Genomic DNA, 17,244 nt, shown 5'->3' on the forward strand with positions numbered 1-17,244 from the left:
CCCGGTATTCTATCAATGAATGGAAGTCGGCCACCTACCTTCCATTCCACTGAGATTATGTGACCATTCTGTTTCATATCCCAACAAACTGTTACAGACAGGTATTTGTATGACGTTAGTGATTGCAAAAATATACCCATACCTTTGTCGTTAGCAACCATTAAGGTTTCATCTTTTGAATACATTATGGGAACAGCAGTGATCAATGTCTTGTAAATAATTACTATTAAAAACAGTCTTGATCACGATTTATTTTATAAGGTGACCGGTTTCGACCACTATTGTGGTCATCTTCAGACCATTGAGTGGAAACCCCTTTCTGTTGGAGAATCACAACAGAAAGGGGTTTCCACTCAATGGTCTGAAGATGACCACAGTAGTGGTCGAAACCGGTCACCTTATAAAATAAATCGTGATCAAGACTGTTTTTAATAGTAATTATTTAAGGTTTCATCTGCCATTAGCGCAGATTTTTCAGAAATTCCGTGGCGCTCTTCAGTCGCAAACAGTTGTGTGACCAGTTGAGTCGCCCTCCTCTTTACGTCCAGTATCCCTCCTTAGGCTTATTTGGTGTGGGTCCCATGCAGTCGAACAATATTCTAGAATGGCTCGCAAGTGTGTTGTAGACTGACTGTATTATACCAGTGTACTACCAATGAACCAATGTCTGTCATCTGCTTTACCTAAGACTGGGTTTTGGAATGTTTCCATTTCGTATCCCCACAGATTGCTACAGCCAGGTATTTCAAATTTACTAGAAACTTTATCGTTAGCCATCACTACGAAAGTATTTGTCGTTAATGTTTGTGGTTACTCACATAGGAACTACAACCACGACTTGATGGCACTGTTTCCTTGGTAATTGGTACATGGAAAATAATTTAACGATAATATCACACAAAACAGATTATTTGTTACTGAACGGAAATGAAGATCGAGAAACCCCGAAATTAGAATAAATGACCAAGCTGTGAAGAGAATACAAATGTATTGGTAATTCGTTATAAACATCGACGGGAATGAGAACTTTCTTACACATCAAAATCCCAGTACAGTAGCTACTGTAAGGGCACTATAAATTGGTCCTAGCCCCTTACTACTGATCGTTAAAAGTCGGCACAATTCGGAACACTTCGTGTCGACTGTTCTCTTTTTCGTACTGCTGCCGACATCAGCGATCCCAATGTTGTGACGCTGACGAAATGGTGCTGTGCTGTCTGCGTGGACGAACGATTAAATGATTAGTAACAGTTACTGTACCACATTTAAATTCCTTATGCAATATGCGACACGATCGCAGATGTTTACTAGAAGTTTTGAATGTAATTTTTCTTCTACTCATTGCATTGTATTACAACAGCCTTAATTTAATTTCATATTCCTTGATACAAATATGAACAACAGTTGAAGGTGATCGTCTCTATAGTGCGCGTTCACGAATCCATGTTACTTCCATGTCAAAAAATATATCACAGCAGCTGCTTGGTACGTTCATGCACACCCATGCGTTGTCAGTATTGGAAGTAGTGGAACAGAAACAACAAAATATTCCCTATCTCACATCCTCTACCTTGCAGGAGCTGAGCTAAGTACCCGTTTATCTTGAGATAGGCGGTCAAATACTCAGCTAACGGCCGAATGAACCAACATAAATTAAAATTAAGCACATCTTGAAATATTATTGTCTCTATAAGTTTTGTGGTTATTTACTGAGCATGAACATTATACTCAAGAAATTCTTAACGTTAGTTGTCGTTTTCGTATTCGGCTGTTAGTTGCCAGAAGCATATTATTGCAAATTACGGCTGAGAGCCGCAGGCCATAGTTTGACAATCATCCCGCGACTGACACTTTGTTCACATATTTTTGGAAGATAAGTTGTGAATACACACCATAGAGGAATTTCTTCCATTACAAATGTACTGTTCTGAAATATTCTCTACGGGGACATTACTACTTATTAGAGAAATTTCTTTGCTACGCCGACAACCTGCGAGCCGGAAGTATAGTGAGATTCTGTCATTTGGGCCTACGAGAGTTAGTTTTTTTTGTTTGTTTTTCATGCCAACATACCTGTACAAACATATCGTTGCATGTATTGTAATAATCACTATATATAATTATCCACATGCAACAATATCCCTACGCAAGTATATAGGCATGAAAAACAAAACAAAACAAGCTAACCTGCAAATCTCGTACGTCCAAACGACATAGTCTCACTGTACTTCTGGCCCGCCAACAGTTTCATTTTCTTCCTTATTTTCCCCCAGTACCAATGCAAGAATCTGAAGTGTGCTATGTATTCTCATAAGACATATTTCAGTTTGCGCTATGTGGATTTGAGAAAATAGAATACCAGTTGCAACTGTGGCAGTAGTGCTACCGTTGGGAAACAAGCGTAAGGATTTTTGTCGCCAGTAATGAGTGCCTCTGAGAAGTACAGGAAAGAAACCACATGTCGTTGAGAGGTTAAAGTGTATCTTTATGTCTACAGTGCCCCGAAAATTATGGCTGCGGCAAGGGGCGTAATAAACTTGATTTGTATAAGAAGCGCTAATTTTTCCGGTTTACAATTGTTACACCCATTCCAGTGCCGTTTTATATTGACTTGTGCAGGATGTGGACGAAAATACGGCGAGGGATTGTTATCACTCCGTGTCGTAAAACAACCAACGAAGTTTGTGCCGGGTAAGTCACATGCATGTTTTCTCATTAGGCGCATAATTTTACCTAGGTTTACGCATTGAACCAGGTTTATTTTTGTATTAAAAAGGTTAGAATTTGTAGCATTTATGTGTCCCATAAATATTAGAGAGTGTCGTCCCTGGGACTGCCAGATATAGGCATTGTCTTCTGCTTGAAGTGTAGCGTTATTCAGTACTGCAGTGTCTTCGTATATTGCATATCGCTTCGTATATTGCATATCGCTAGGTGCTATACCTACAATTCTACTAACTCAATTGGATGTAACCCCATTGATGAAACTGTACAAGTGGAGGGGATGCTACACTGGCATTTCGCGTATATTGACTTTGGGGCGGGTAGAAAATCTTTTATGTTAGAGTTATGTATGAGAATCACTATTATATTATTATATCGTTTCTATTGCTTGAGGTAGAGACTTATAGAGACTTATTCCATTGTGCTTATAGTGAACATGCTGTGATATTAGGGAAATTAATGAAAATATTTACTAATAAATATGGTTAGCATTTTGAATGCACACTATTCATATTGTACCGGCAGTTACAGTTACGTAAATTTACGTCTGCGTTTAGCAATGAGAGAATACTATTTCAAGAAACATTTTTGATATGAACAAGACCTTCGCTTTTGCTTGTAAACAGCTACTTTCCAGGATATTATAAAAGAAATCACAGCATGAGATAGTGAAGTGAAGTGATTTATTGTGAAAATTTATGTCAACAGAAAGTTGTCTGATTTTGTAAATGCGATTTATGATTTCTCTTGTCAGGTTACATGTTGCGCAACTCGTAATACAGTTCAAGTCAATATACTTACAAGCTATTTATCATATCTGCACAATACAGCCACCAATATAGGGTAAAAAAATGCATAATAACTATAGTCAGTTTAAGCTCCAATATCAGAACTAGCTTAGGAATTTAAAGTGCATTACAGTGACACCTATTATTTCTTTTGTACGTAACATTATAATTGCCTTTGGCTGTAAAAGCTATTTATTTACAGTATTGAGATTCAGGCCGTGTTGCAGCTGTCAAACTGTACAACTATGTTTTAGCACATGTCAAAAATTAAGTCTTCTGATATGTATGCAAGTCCTTGTCATATCTGTCTGATGGGTATTGTATTGTTTTTAATATATTTAAATGAATCACACCAAAATGTTTCTGGTACACAATGTCTGCACGACATTAGATTTTGACAAGTCTGAAAGCACAGTTATACCTCTTGATAATGTCCTCAAATAGAGATTGCAATAATGCATATGAATCACTCTTACACTCAGAGGTGACTGTGATTTTATTTACAAAATATTACATTTTATTTATTTATGTAGGCTATTTATTCTTTGCCCATGGACTCCAGCTGAAAATCTAGCTGAGAGTATTGGGTATGTCATACAATAGGCTGTTAACATCAAACTTGATTTCATTATACATAAATGAAACAAATAATTAAACAGAAATAGTCCATAAGCATACAAAGGTATTACATGTTTCACATTAGCAGTTCGCCACTGTACCTCCGAGGATGTCTCTCGCAGTTGGAGACAAAACGCCAGGGGAGAGTTTTATACTTCGACCACGGCCTATCAGCCCGGAAGTTTTAAGTGAAGATTGTCAACAGTGTTTCATGAAAAGATCATCACCCTCTGTTTCGGGATTCCCATTTGAGTTCATAGAGCATATCTGTAATACTCAGGTGTTGACTGAACCTACCGGTAACAAATCTAGCAGCATACCTCCAAACTGATTCAATGCCTTTCTTTCATCTCACCTAGTCGGGATCCCAAACACCTGAGTAGAACTCGGGAAAAGTTTGCATGTGTTTCACATGCAGTCTCCTTTGTAGGTGATGTACATGTCCCTAGAGTTCTCCCAATAAACCAAAGGCAAACATTCACCTTCCCTAATGTCAAGCTTATGTGATCTTTCCATTTCATACCACTTTGCAAAATCACGCCTAGTCTTTTGATCGATGTGACTCTGTCAAGTAGCTCACCATCAAAACTGTATTTGAATATTACAGGATTGTTTTTCCCACTCATTTATATTGAATTTTATATTAACTTACATTTTTCTACATTTACAGTAAGCTGCCATTCATCACAGAAATTACATATTCTGTCTAAGTCTTCCTGTATCCTCCTACAGCCACTCAGTGATGACACTTTCCCATAAATTACAGTATTGTCAGCAAACAGTCACAGATTGCTGATTAGCCATGAACAGTCCTACCACACTTCTCTCAGGCATCCTAATGTTACCGTTGGCTGTGACAAACACTTACTGTTGGGGACAATGTAGTGGGTTCTATTACTTAAAAAATCTTCTAGTCACTAACATATCTGAGAACCTAGTCCTTCAGCCCAGACCTTTCTTAACAGTCTGCTATGGGGTACTGAAGTAAATGTTTTCTGGAAATCTAGGAATATGGAATCTGCCTTTTACTCTTCATCCAAAGTTCACAGGCTATCACACGAGAAAAGGGCAAGCTGAATTTTGCATGAGTGATGTTTTCTAAATCCATACCGGTTATAGGACAGAAGCTTCTCCATCTCAAGGAAATAGTTATATTCAGACTTATAATATGCTCAAGAACTCTGCAACTAACTGAGATTACAGATATTGGTCTGTAATTTTGTGGGTCCGTTCTTTTACCCTTCTTATACGCAGGAGTCACCTGTGCTTTTTTTTAAAGTTGCTTTGGACTTTGGGTTGGGCAGAAGTTTTGCAATAAATGCAAGCTGAGTAATGGGAAATCTGAAGAGTACTCTCTGTAAAACCTAACTTGTATTCCATCCAGATCTGGAGGCTTATTTGTTTTCAGTTCTTTCACTTGCTTCTTAGAACCAGGGATACCTATTTCTATATCCTCCATACGGGAGGCCGTGTAATGGGCAAACAATGTTATGCATGTGTGATATTCCTGTGATAAATGATTTTTTTAAATGCCAAATTTAAACACTGGCTTTCCTTTTGCTGTCTTCTATTGCAACACCCGACGGGTCAACAAATGACTGAACAGAAGTGATTTGACATAGGACCGGAATTTTCTCGGGTTCTTAGCAAGATCTTTCACTAATGTCACAGTCACTTCTTTTTATGGTTTGGCATCAATTTTCATAGACAAATGCATTTCTACAACTGGATCATTCCATGCCAAATCAACCAATTGTACTACATGATTTGAACCATGACCCCTCAGATTTGGATGAATTTTTTTTTCAGTTAATGTACCCACTAACACTAGTTTAAATTTGATATTTCAAATTTTTCTGACCTTTGGTTTTTGAGTTTCAAGGGTTTAAAAATAAAAAAAAACCTCTGTTTTTGATCAATCAATGATTGTTTTAAAATGCTGTAGCTCGAAAACTACACAACCTAGAGAGCTCAAACTTGCACCATTGTTTTGCTCTGAAAATTCCCTTAAATTTGATATGTAACATGAAGATGCTACCTAAATCTGAAAATTTTAAACTACTCAAAAAAAATTTTTTTGAAATTTCCAAAATACGTACCCTCAGATTTCTTTATAAAAATTATATGTGTTGTCCACTCTAACTGACTACATGAATGCAAAATTTTTGGATGGGATCTCAATGGGTTCTTGTATAAAATAATATTTTACTACCGCAATACACATTAGTGAGGCGAAATGCAGACTATTTCTAGGCTATGAATACTAAGGTAGGCCTATGTAATTCTAACAAAGGTAAATTATTATGTTAGCCTTTTAATGTAACCTTACCCTCTTATTGTTTGTTAATTCATTAAATGATATAGTGTTGTTTTAATTTAATGTTCATGATTCTTTTAACTATGCATCAGAAGGAAGTGAACACATTTTAGTTGGTCATATGCGTGCTACAAGTTAAAATTTTTGATGAAGCCACTCATCTTCATCCTTAGTTGTAAATGACTGAGATTATCTTTTTCTTGGTTTTCCAGTGTTATTTGTAATCATTTACAAGAAGTTCCTTATATTAGAAATTGGCATATAAGTAATTTCACTTGGGACAAAGATTAACTTGTTGATATCTGCATGGATAGAACTGTATTTCTAATACCAATTGGTATTTACAAAGTTAATACACATGGTATTTATACAACTTAGTGTTTAGTGAGGATAGGTGTAACAATTTGAATGTGCTTCTTTTATGATCTTTTAAGATATTTCTCCAAAGCAAGAGACGACAACTTCATTTCTTAAGCACTTAAAGTGTAGGTTCTTCCTGTAGCTGTTGTTGGATTCGCTGTTTGTAAAAGAGTATTTCCTGGGACATCTAATATATCTCTTGGTTGTGGATAGTAAAAAGACTGTGCTGGACCCTTTGAGTGTAAAAAATTTATTCGGTACATGTCATTGTATTTTTCTTCAGTGCATCCTAGCCACCAAGAGTCATCATATGCTACTGTCACAAAACCAGCAGTAATATTTTTCATATGTGATTGTGTTATTTGGTTCAGTGTTATCACATATTCAAGAGACTCATCCAGACTAAAATGATAAGGCTTGACAGTAATTTGACTCTCTGTGCAGGGTTTAAATGAGTGAAACTTTTGTGTCCCCACAATCGCTTTTGAGTCACTAAACCGAGGAAGTAAGTATTCTTTGGTCAGTTCATAGTCCTTTGTTGTGCAATATTCAAAGTCAATGTTTTTTATGTTTTCCATGGCAAATACATAAAGTGATTTGGGTGTTAAGATTTGTTGGTCATATGGCCTTTGTAACCGTTTCGGCCTTCCATGTGATGGTCCCCCTTGGGGTTTGACCTCCATTTTTCAAAATTCTACAGAAGTACGAGCCCATTGGGGAAGGACACCTTACGTGGTGTACCACTGGTCCTAAGTGCACTAAGACCTTGGCACTCAGCATTGTACCGGCGTTGTAACCATACCCACTATTCCTCAAATTGGGCCTAAACGCCTGATGGGTTGTACAAGTTACGCCCATAGTGCGTCCCCATCTGCACCAGCGATCATGATGGACTTTCCATGGCACCAGAAATCCAGCACGGTAGCCAGCCCGTTGTGGTGGGGTCGTCGTGTACCCTCTAGGTTGTAGCCCCCTGACAACACAGGGATCGTACTGCCGATACCTGAGCTGCACCCTCCCCACGTCGGCCAAGGAGTAGATGCCCGTCTCCTTGGGGCATCAGGACTCCCGGCAACGGTCATCCTGCAAGGTGGCCCTTGCTGAGGCTGGATGGCGCCCGTGGGGAGAGCCCCTGGTCGGAGTGGGTGGTATCGGGGCGGACGTTTCGCAGATGAAACGTCAACACGTATCAGGTCGCTCTGCGGCCGAGTCTTTCAAAAGAAGAGGTACCGTTTCTAGTTCTGGTTCTCCTGCCCTTTCCCCCTTGGCCACTCCCTGGGAGGAGGGACAGGCCCGCCGGCTTGGGGCGAAGTACTTCCCCCGCTATTTGGTCTGTTCTCGAACCGATGGGGGGACGTTTGCCACCTCCAAGCCCATGTTCGTTGTTCAGCACATTGAGGACATCTTTGGGGAAATCGAGGCTCTCAGCAAGATGCGTTCAGGGTCCGTTCTTATCAAGACCACCTCCGCCACACAGTCGGCAGCGCTCCAGGCGTGCGACCGCCTAGGGGACATCCCAGTGTCCATTGTCCCGCATCTGGCACTAAATAGGACGCAGGGGGTTATTTTTCATCGTGACCTCCTGCTACAATCTGATGAGGAGCTCAGGGCCAACCTGGAGCGCCGAGGCATGCATTTCGTCCGGCGAGTCCAGCGCGGCCCCAAAGACCGTCGCATCGACACCGGGGCCTTTATCCTCGCCTTGGAGGGGGACGTTCTCCCGGAGAAGGTAAAGGTGATGTGCTACCGGTGCGGCGTGCGACCTTACATCCCACCTCCTATGCGCTGTTTTCGGTGTTTGCGCTTTGGGCACATGTCGTCACGGTGTGAGGCTGAGCCCCTTTGTGGCGATTGTGGACGTCCTCTTCCTGGGGAACATACATGCACCCCACCACCTCGGTGCATTAATTGTCCTGGCATCCACTCGCCTAGATCCTCAGACTGCCCCCCATATCAGAAGCAGAAGAAGATACAAGAACTCAAAACTTTGGATCGGCTCTCTTATTCTGAGGTCAGGAAGAAGTATGACCGCCTCCATCCCGTGCCATTGACCACTTCGTTTGCCTCAGTTGTGTCCACTCCTTCCACGGTATCCTCACCCCTATCCTGTCCCCCCTCCGCCTTCTCCACCCCTCAGGGGGCTCTGCCTCCGCCTCCCAAATCCCTCCCTTCCAAATCCTCCTCCCCCGTGGCCCCCGCCCCCTCTGCCCCAGGGGCCACCGTTCCTCCTCCTCCTCTCCCCCCGCCACCTGAGAAGCGATCCTCTTCTCAGGCGTCCATCGAGGAAACGTTCCGGACCCCAGCTTCCGAGGTCCGGCGTTCCAAAACGGACCCCGCGCCTGAGGACCTTCTTCGGGTCCAGCCCACCATCCCTGTGCCTCCTCGGCCTTCCAAGAAGGCCTCGAAGAAGAAGTCTCTATCGCCCTCTCCACCCCGGCGCGTTTCGTCTGACGCTCCATCCGTGAGTCGCTGCTCCCGGCCATCCTCTGTTTCGCTGGGACGCTCTGCTGCCAGGCGCTCAGCTGGCCTCTCGTCGGCAAGTGATGCTGCCCCTCCTACACAACCAGGGACAGCGGCCGCAGCTGGCGACGACTCGATGGAACCGGATCCGCCTCCCGCCGGTTGTAGCGTTGTTCCCTCGCAACCTGGCCCTCCGCGGCCGTCGAGGTGACCAGCTCTTCCCTCGTCTCGTTCCCCCAACTTTTTGACTAGTGATGGCCTTGTTACATTGGAACATAAGAGGTATTCGATCTAATCTGGAGGAATTACAACTGCTCCTCCGCCTGCACTGTCCGCTCGTCCTTGGTCTCCAGGAAACCAAGTTGCGCCTGACTGACCGTATTGCCTTTACCCACTGTACCTCGGAGCGGTATGACCTCGCCCCTGTGGACGGTATCCCAGCTCATGGTGGGGTCATGTTGCTCGTTCGGGACGATGTCTATTACCATCCCATCCCATTGACCACCCCACTCCAAGCAATAGCTGTCCGTATTACTCTTTCTGCTTTTACTTTTTCAGTTTGTACCATCTACACTCCACCGTCATCTGCTGTTAGTCGGGCTGACATGATGCACCTGATCGTTCAGCTTCCCCCGCCGTTTTTATTGTTTGGCGACTTCAATGCCCATCATCCCCTTTGGGGATCTCCTGCATCCTGTCAAAGAGGCTCACTCTTGGCGGATGTCTTCAACCATCTCAATCTTGTCTGCCTCAATACCGGCGCCCCGACTTTCCTCTCGGACTCTACTCATACCTACTCCCACTTGGACCTCTCGATCTGTTCTACCACTCTTGCCCGTCGGTTTGAGTGGTATGTCCTTTCTGACACCTATTCGAGCGACCACTTCCCCTGTGTCATTCGTCTCCTGCACCACACCCCATCCCCACGTCCTTCGCGCTGGAACACACCGAAAGCTGACTGGGGACTTTACTCCTCCCTGGCGACCTTTCTGGACCACGATTTTCTCAGTTGTGACAGTCAGGTCGAATACCTCACGGCTGTTATCGTCAATGCTGCCGAACGTTCCATTCCTCGTACTACCTCTTCTTCACGTCGCGTTTCCGTCCCCTGGTGGAACGAGGCTTGTAGAGACGCTATCCGTGCTCGACGACATGCTTCACGCACCTTTCGCCGCCATCCTACGTTGACGAATTGTATTGAATACAAACGACTCCGAGCGCAATGCCGTAGAGTCAACAAAGACAGCAAAAAAGCTTGTTGGGCCTCTTTCACCAGCTCCTTTAACAGTTTTACTCCCTCTTCCGTTGTTTGGGGGTGGCCTGCGCCGGCTGTCGGGCATTAAGGCCCACTCCTCGGTACCTGGCCTGACCTCAGGTAATGAGGTCCTTGTTGATCCTGTGGCTGTCTCCAACGCCTTTGGCTGCTTTTTCGCGGAGGTTTCAAGCTCCGCCCATTACCACCCTGCCTTCCTTCCCAGGAAAGAGGCAGAAGAGGCTCGGCGACCTTCCTTCCACTCGCTGAATCTGGAAACTTATAATGCCCCCTTTACTATGCGGGAACTCGAACGTGCGCTTGCACTGTCCCGGTCCTCTGCTCCGGGGCCAGATGCCATTCACGTTCAGATGCTGGCACACCTTTCTCCGGCGGGCAAAAGCTTCCTTCTTCGTACCTACAATCGCGTCTGGACCGAAGGTCAGGTCCCCATGCGTTGGCGTGACGCCGTCGTTGTTCCTATACCCAAACCCGGGAAGGATAGACACCTTCCTTCTAGTTACCGCCCCATTTCTCTTACAAGCTGTGTCTGTAAGGTGATGGAGCGCATGGTTAACGCTCGGTTAGTCTGGATTCTTGAATCTCGACGGCTACTTACTAATGTCCAATGCGGCTTTCGTTGCCGCCGCTCCGCTGTTGACCACCTTGTGACCTTGTCGACATTCATCATGAACAACTTTTTGCAAAGGCGCCAAACGGTAGCCGTGTTCTTCGACTTGGAGAAGGCTTATGATACCTGTTGGAGAGGAGGTATCCTCCGCACTATGCACAGGTGGGGCCTACGCGGTCGCCTGCCCCTTTTTATTGATTCCTTTTTAACGGATCGAAAGTCTAGGGTATGTGTGGGTTCCGTATTGTCAGACGTCTTCCTCCAGGAGAACGGAGTGCCTCAGGGCTCCGTCTTGAGCGTATCCCTTTTTGCCATCGCGATCAATCCAATTATGGATTGTATTCCACCTAATGTCTCAGGCTCTCTCTTTGTCGATGACTTCGCGATCTGCTGCAGTGCCCAGAGAACATGCCTCCTGGAGCGCTGCCTTCAGCGTTGTCTAGACAGCCTCTACTCATGGAGCGTGGCAAATGGCTTCCGGTTCTCTGAAGAGAAGACGGTTTGTATCAACTTTTGGTGATATAAAGCGTTCCTTCCGCCATCCTTACATCTCGGTCCCGTTGTTCTCCCATTCGTGGAAACAACTAAGTTTCTAGGGCTCACGTTGGACAGGAAACTGTGTTGGTCTCCACATGTCTCTTATTTGGCGGCCCGTTGTACACGTTCCCTTAATTTCCTCAGAGTTCTTAGCGGTTCGTCTTGGGGAGCGGATCGCACTGTCCTGCTTTGCTTGTATCGGTCCATTGTCCGATCGAAGCTGGATTATGGGAGCTTCGTCTACTCGTCCGCTCGGCCATCCCTCTTACGCCGGCTCAACTCCATCCACCATGGGGGGATACGTCTTGGGACTGGAGCCTTCTACACTAGTCCTGTCGAGAGTCTTTATGCTGAAGCTACCGAATTACCATTGACCTACCGGCGCGACGTACTGCTGTGTCGGTATGCCTGCCGGCTGTTGTCTATGCCCGACCACCCCTCTTACCAGTCCTTCTTCGCCGATTCTCTCGACCGTCAGTACGGGTTGTATGTGTCTGCCCAGCTGCCCCCCGGAGTCCGCTTGCGTCGCCTGCTTCGACAATTGGATTTTGCCCTCCCTACCACCTTCAGAGAGGGTGAGAGCCCGACACCACCTTGGCTCCAGGCTCCGGTTCATATTTATCTCGACGTCAGCTCACTCCCGAAGGAGGGTATTCCGGCTGCAGTGTATTGCTCACGGTTTGTCGAACTTTGTGCTCGACTTGCCGGTCACACCTTTATTTACACCGATGGCTCCAAAACTGACGATGGTGTCGGCTGTGCCTTTGTCGTCGGGGCCGCCACCTTTAAATACCGGCTCCTCAACCAATGTTCGAGCTTTACGGCCGAGCTTTTTGCTCTCCATCAGGCCGTTCAGTATGCTCGCCGCCACCGCCATTCATCGTATGTACTCTGCTCTGACTCACTCAGTGCTCTTCAGAGCCTTGGAGCTCCCTATCCGGTCCATCCCTTGATTCAACGGATACAGCAGTCCCTCCATTCTTTCGCTGATAATGGTTCTCCTGTCAGCTTTCTGTGGGTTCCCGGACATGTAGGAGTGCCTGGGAATGAGGCTGCAGATGCTGCAGCCAAGCTGCAGTCCTCCTGCCTTGGCCAGCGTCCCATTGTGTCCCGTCATCTGACGTTCGTGGGGATGTATGTAAGAGGCTTGTGTCGTTGTGGTGGGATGCTTGGTCATCCCTCCAAGGAAACAAGCTCCGGGCAGTAAAACCGCTCCCAACTGCTTGGACAACCTCCTCCCGACCATCTCGGCGAGAGGAGGTCCTTCTGACCAGGTTGCGGATTGGGCATTGCCGTTTTAGCCACCGCTACCTGCTCTCCGGTGACCCAGCCCCGCAGTGCCCTTGTGGTCAGGCATTAACAGTGCGCCATGTTTTATTGTCGTGTCCCCACTTTAGTCAATCTCGTGTTGTCCTGTCCCTGCCATCTACTTTACCGGATATTTTAGCTGATGACGCTCGAGCAGCTGCTCGTGTTCTGCGTTTTATAACTTTGATTGGCTTGTCCAAAGACATCTAACCTTTTTACTTATTTTATCTGCATCTTTGTCAGGTCCTTCTGGTGTCCCCCCCATCCCCTTGAGTTTTACTAGATTCCATGTGCTCTAACAACAGTGACTAGGCGCTAATGACCTCAGTAGTTGAGCGCCCTTAAACCCCACCCAAAAAAAAAAAAAAAAAAAAAAGGGAACTCCCACTCTGTCTCAACTTCAAAATCAGTTTTATGCAAACACAAATTAAGGAAGTTTTTCTTATTTTTATATTGTGCAGCGCTGCCATCAGAAAAGTAAGTAATCTTTTTAAGTGCAAAAGGCAAGTTTTGCTTTATGATTTCTAGCAGTTTTTCTGGAATACCTAGAAAGTGACTGTATTATGTTTCAGGCAATCTGATATGAAGACATACTGCAGATGTTTTAGTTTTCCCTCCCATTTATAATATATGATGGAAGGATGGAGTGTAGCTCCCCCGTTACATCAAGGTGGTCATAAGTGGGATAGTGGCCAAAACTAGAGCCTTGAGCCTACATGAAAATCTCACTTTTTTTTATAATAAAAAGTGAATGTCGTACAAAATCGTAAGATTCTTAAGTTATTATTTTTTTTTTAATATATTTTATTCTCACATTAAAATATTATTTAATGAATTAACAAACAATAAGACGGTAATGTTGCATAAAAAGGCTAAAATAATAATTTAAGTTAGTTAGAATTACATATGCCTACCTCAGTATTCATAGCCTAGAAATAGTCTGCTTTTCACCTCACTAGTGTGTATTGTGGTAGTAAAATATTATTTTATACAAGAACCCATTGAGATCCCATCTTGAAATTTTGTATGGATGTAGTAAGTTAGACTGGACAACACATACAGTTTTTATAAAAAAAATCCGAGGGTACGTATTTTGGAAATTTCAAAAAATGTTTTTTTGGAATAGTTTAAAATTTTCAGATATAGGTAGCATAGTCATGTTACATATCAAATTGAAGGGAATTTTCAGAGGAAAACGATGGTACAAGTTTGAGCTCGCTAGGTTGTATAGTTTTTGAGCTACAGCATTTTAAAACAATCATCGATTGATCAAAAACAGAGGTTTTTTTTTTATTTTTAAACCCTTGAAACGCAAAAACCATAGGTCAGAAAAATTTGAAATTTCAAATTTAAACTAGTGTTAGTGGGTACATTACCTGAAAAAAAAAAAAAAAATTCATCCGAATCTGAGATATCAAGGTTCAGACTGTTAGTTGATTTGAGATGGAATGAACCAACTTTTTCCTGTCAACATTTCTGCATTTTTTTTAAACCAGGACAGCAACACACACTGTTTTCTCAGCATTTACTGAATTTTGCTGCTAAACTAGTTTTTTTCCCATTATTAACCCACTTACTCGACATATACTTCTCCAGGGCACAATTTACAATCAGTTCAAACTTTGCCCATAACTTCTCTAGGTTCATCAACTGGAACTATACCTTTGTAGATACCTGCAGGTCTGCTCTATCAACATAAAAACTCTCCTAGCTTTCTAGATGGATTTATTAACTTGTGGACATTGCCGCTGTCATATCACGATCACAGTCAATAAGGTCCCCTGTTTGTAGATACAAGTATAAATTTTTTGTTGTTGTGTGTGGATTGTCAAATTAGCTACTCAAGATGGCATCAGAAAATTTGTTCAGGACTACTTCACATGAATGTCTGTCCTACCACTTTCAACAAATTCACAGATGCCCCAGTCTATACTCAGAAGGTTGAAGAATCCTCCAACTAATAGTGCTCCAGAGTGTAAACATTTATTTGAATGATTCTACAGCTGTTACACTAGAATCAGGTGCCTGGCAATAGCATCTAATGATTAACTGGAGTTCACCAAGACCGGTTACTTGCATCCGTATCACTTCACAGTCAGACTTTGTTTCAATTTTCATGTAATGAGCAAGGACTTCACAAGTACTCTTTTACAAAGAAGCTGCAGTCTCTGTGTAGCGTACCTTCAACATATCAAGGGGAATCCTAGAATTATCCACTACATAACACAGGTCCAGAGATCTGCAGGTAAGACAATCACATAGTTGCAGGAGGCTCTGGTTAAGACTCTCCACTAAGTTGCAAACCAAAGGACTTCAATCATTTCTGGGTACTTACAACTATGTAAATTTAAACTCTGCTTGCACCCCATGAACACGACTAGCAATCTTCACCACTGGTCAATGGAAGCGTCCAATTCCAAATGTCTGCTATGACCCGTGACATAATGGTGTTGTGGTGTGTCATGTCACTATGGTGCAGAGTTTTTTAGTTGATTGTGTTTGCAGATGTCGTGTTGCTGTGTTTGTTGGTGCCCTTTGGTAGTGTATGTGTATGTGCTGAGTTTAACGTGTTGTACGGGGTTCATTTGAGTCTTGGGTGTGATCGTGCAAATGTGGCTTTCAATTTAGGTAGTTGGTGCGGTAATGTGGGTTGTGGATGTGTTTTCAGGGTGTTATTACGGGTTTCTTTTTTGTTTGTGTCTTTTGCGTTTTTGTTAGGTCTTATTACTTTGGTGTTTATTGGGTGGAGAGATGTCTAATTTGTTTTATTGCTTTTTTGTTAGGTATGGATACTTTGGTGTTTATTGGGTGGAGAGATGTCTAATTTGTTTTATTGCTTTTTTGTTAGGTATGGATATGACCTCCCCCATGAACAACGGACCTTGCAATTGGTGGGGAGGTTGCGTGCCTTAGCGATACAGATAGCCATATTGGTTCCTGAAGAAATGTATGATGGGATATATGGAATTATTCAGATAGTTAAGGGAGCCGAAAATTTAATAGTCATGGTGGACTAGAATTCAATAGTAGGAAAAGGAAGAGAAGGAAAAGTAGTAGATGAATATGGACTCGGGGAAAGGGATGTAAGAGGAAGCCGCCTGGTAGAATTTTGCACAGAGCATAATTTAATCATAACTAAGCCCTGATAATCATGAGAAAAGGTTGTGTATATGGAAGAGACCTGGAGGCACTGAAAGGTTTCAGATTAGGAGAATTGTAAGGATGTAGAAGCATATATCACTAAGATTTAGATAGATACTACCTACAGGAAATTAAAGAGACATTTGGAGAAAAGAGAACCACCTGTACGATTATCAAGAGACCAGTCCTAAACAAAGAAAAGGTGGAAGGAGTATATAGAGGCTCTATAGAAGGGTGATGTACATGAGGACAATATTATGGAAATGGAAGAGGACGTAGAGGAATATGAGAAGGGAGATGCATGAACAATTTGACAGAACACTGAAAGACTTAAGTTGAAAGTAGGCCCTAGGAGTAGACAACATTCCATTTATTTATTTATTGATTTATTTATTTGAGTCGTCAGTCTTCTAACTGGTCTAATGCAGTCCACCACGAATCACTCTTCTGCCAACCTCATAATTTCAGAGTAACACTTGCAATCTACATCCTCAGTTGCTTTCTGGATGTATTCCAATCTCTGTCTTCCTCTACAGTTTTTGACCTCTGCATTTCCCTCTAGTGTCATGGAAGTTATTCCCTGTTGTTTTAACATATGTCCTATCATCCTGTCCCTTCCCCTTGTTAGTGTTTTCCACATATTATTTTCCTCTCTGATTCTGTGCAGAACCTTCTGATTCCTTACCTTATCAGTCCACGTACTTTTCAACATTCGTCTGTAGCACCACGCCTCAAATGCTTTTCTTGTCTTCTGTTCTGGTATTCCAACAGTGCATGTTTCACTCCCATACAATGCTGTGCTACAAACCTAATTTCTCAGAAATTTCTTCCTTGAATAAAGACATATGTTTGACCCTAGTAGACTTCTCTTGGCAAGGGATGCCCGTTTTGCCAGTGCTAGTGTGCTTTTGAGGTCCTTGCTCCATCCGTCGCTCGTTATTTAGCTGCCTAGGTAGCAGAATTCCTCAACTTCATGTACTTCATGACCATCAATGCCGATATTAAGTTTCTCGCTCTTCTCATTTCTGCTACGTCTCATTACTTTAGTATTTCTTTGATTTACTCTCAATCCTTGTTCTGTACTCATTAGAATTTTCATTCTATTCAG

The 17,244-nt window shown here is 43.2% G+C and overlaps 1 protein-coding gene across 3 annotated transcripts in view; it reads left to right on the top strand.

Annotated features, from left to right (window-relative positions):
- The first annotated feature begins 2,461 nt into the window (after positions 1-2,461).
- The window catches only part of LOC124606904 (protein tumorous imaginal discs, mitochondrial-like), a 134,359-nt gene continuing 119,576 nt past the window's right edge, over positions 2,462-17,244 (top strand). The window contains exon 1 of one of the 3 annotated variants that reach the window (XM_047139007.1): positions 2,462-2,691. In XM_047139007.1, the coding sequence (XP_046994963.1) occupies positions 2,511-2,691 (181 nt within the window). In that variant the 5' untranslated portion in view covers positions 2,462-2,510. The remainder of the gene's footprint in view (positions 2,692-17,244) is intronic. The other 2 variants (XM_047139005.1, XM_047139006.1) reach the window with 2 other exon arrangements.

Source organism: Schistocerca americana, chromosome 3 (assembly GCF_021461395.2).
Source record: "Schistocerca americana isolate TAMUIC-IGC-003095 chromosome 3, iqSchAmer2.1, whole genome shotgun sequence".
Lineage (NCBI taxonomy): Eukaryota > Metazoa > Arthropoda > Insecta > Orthoptera > Acrididae > Schistocerca > Schistocerca americana.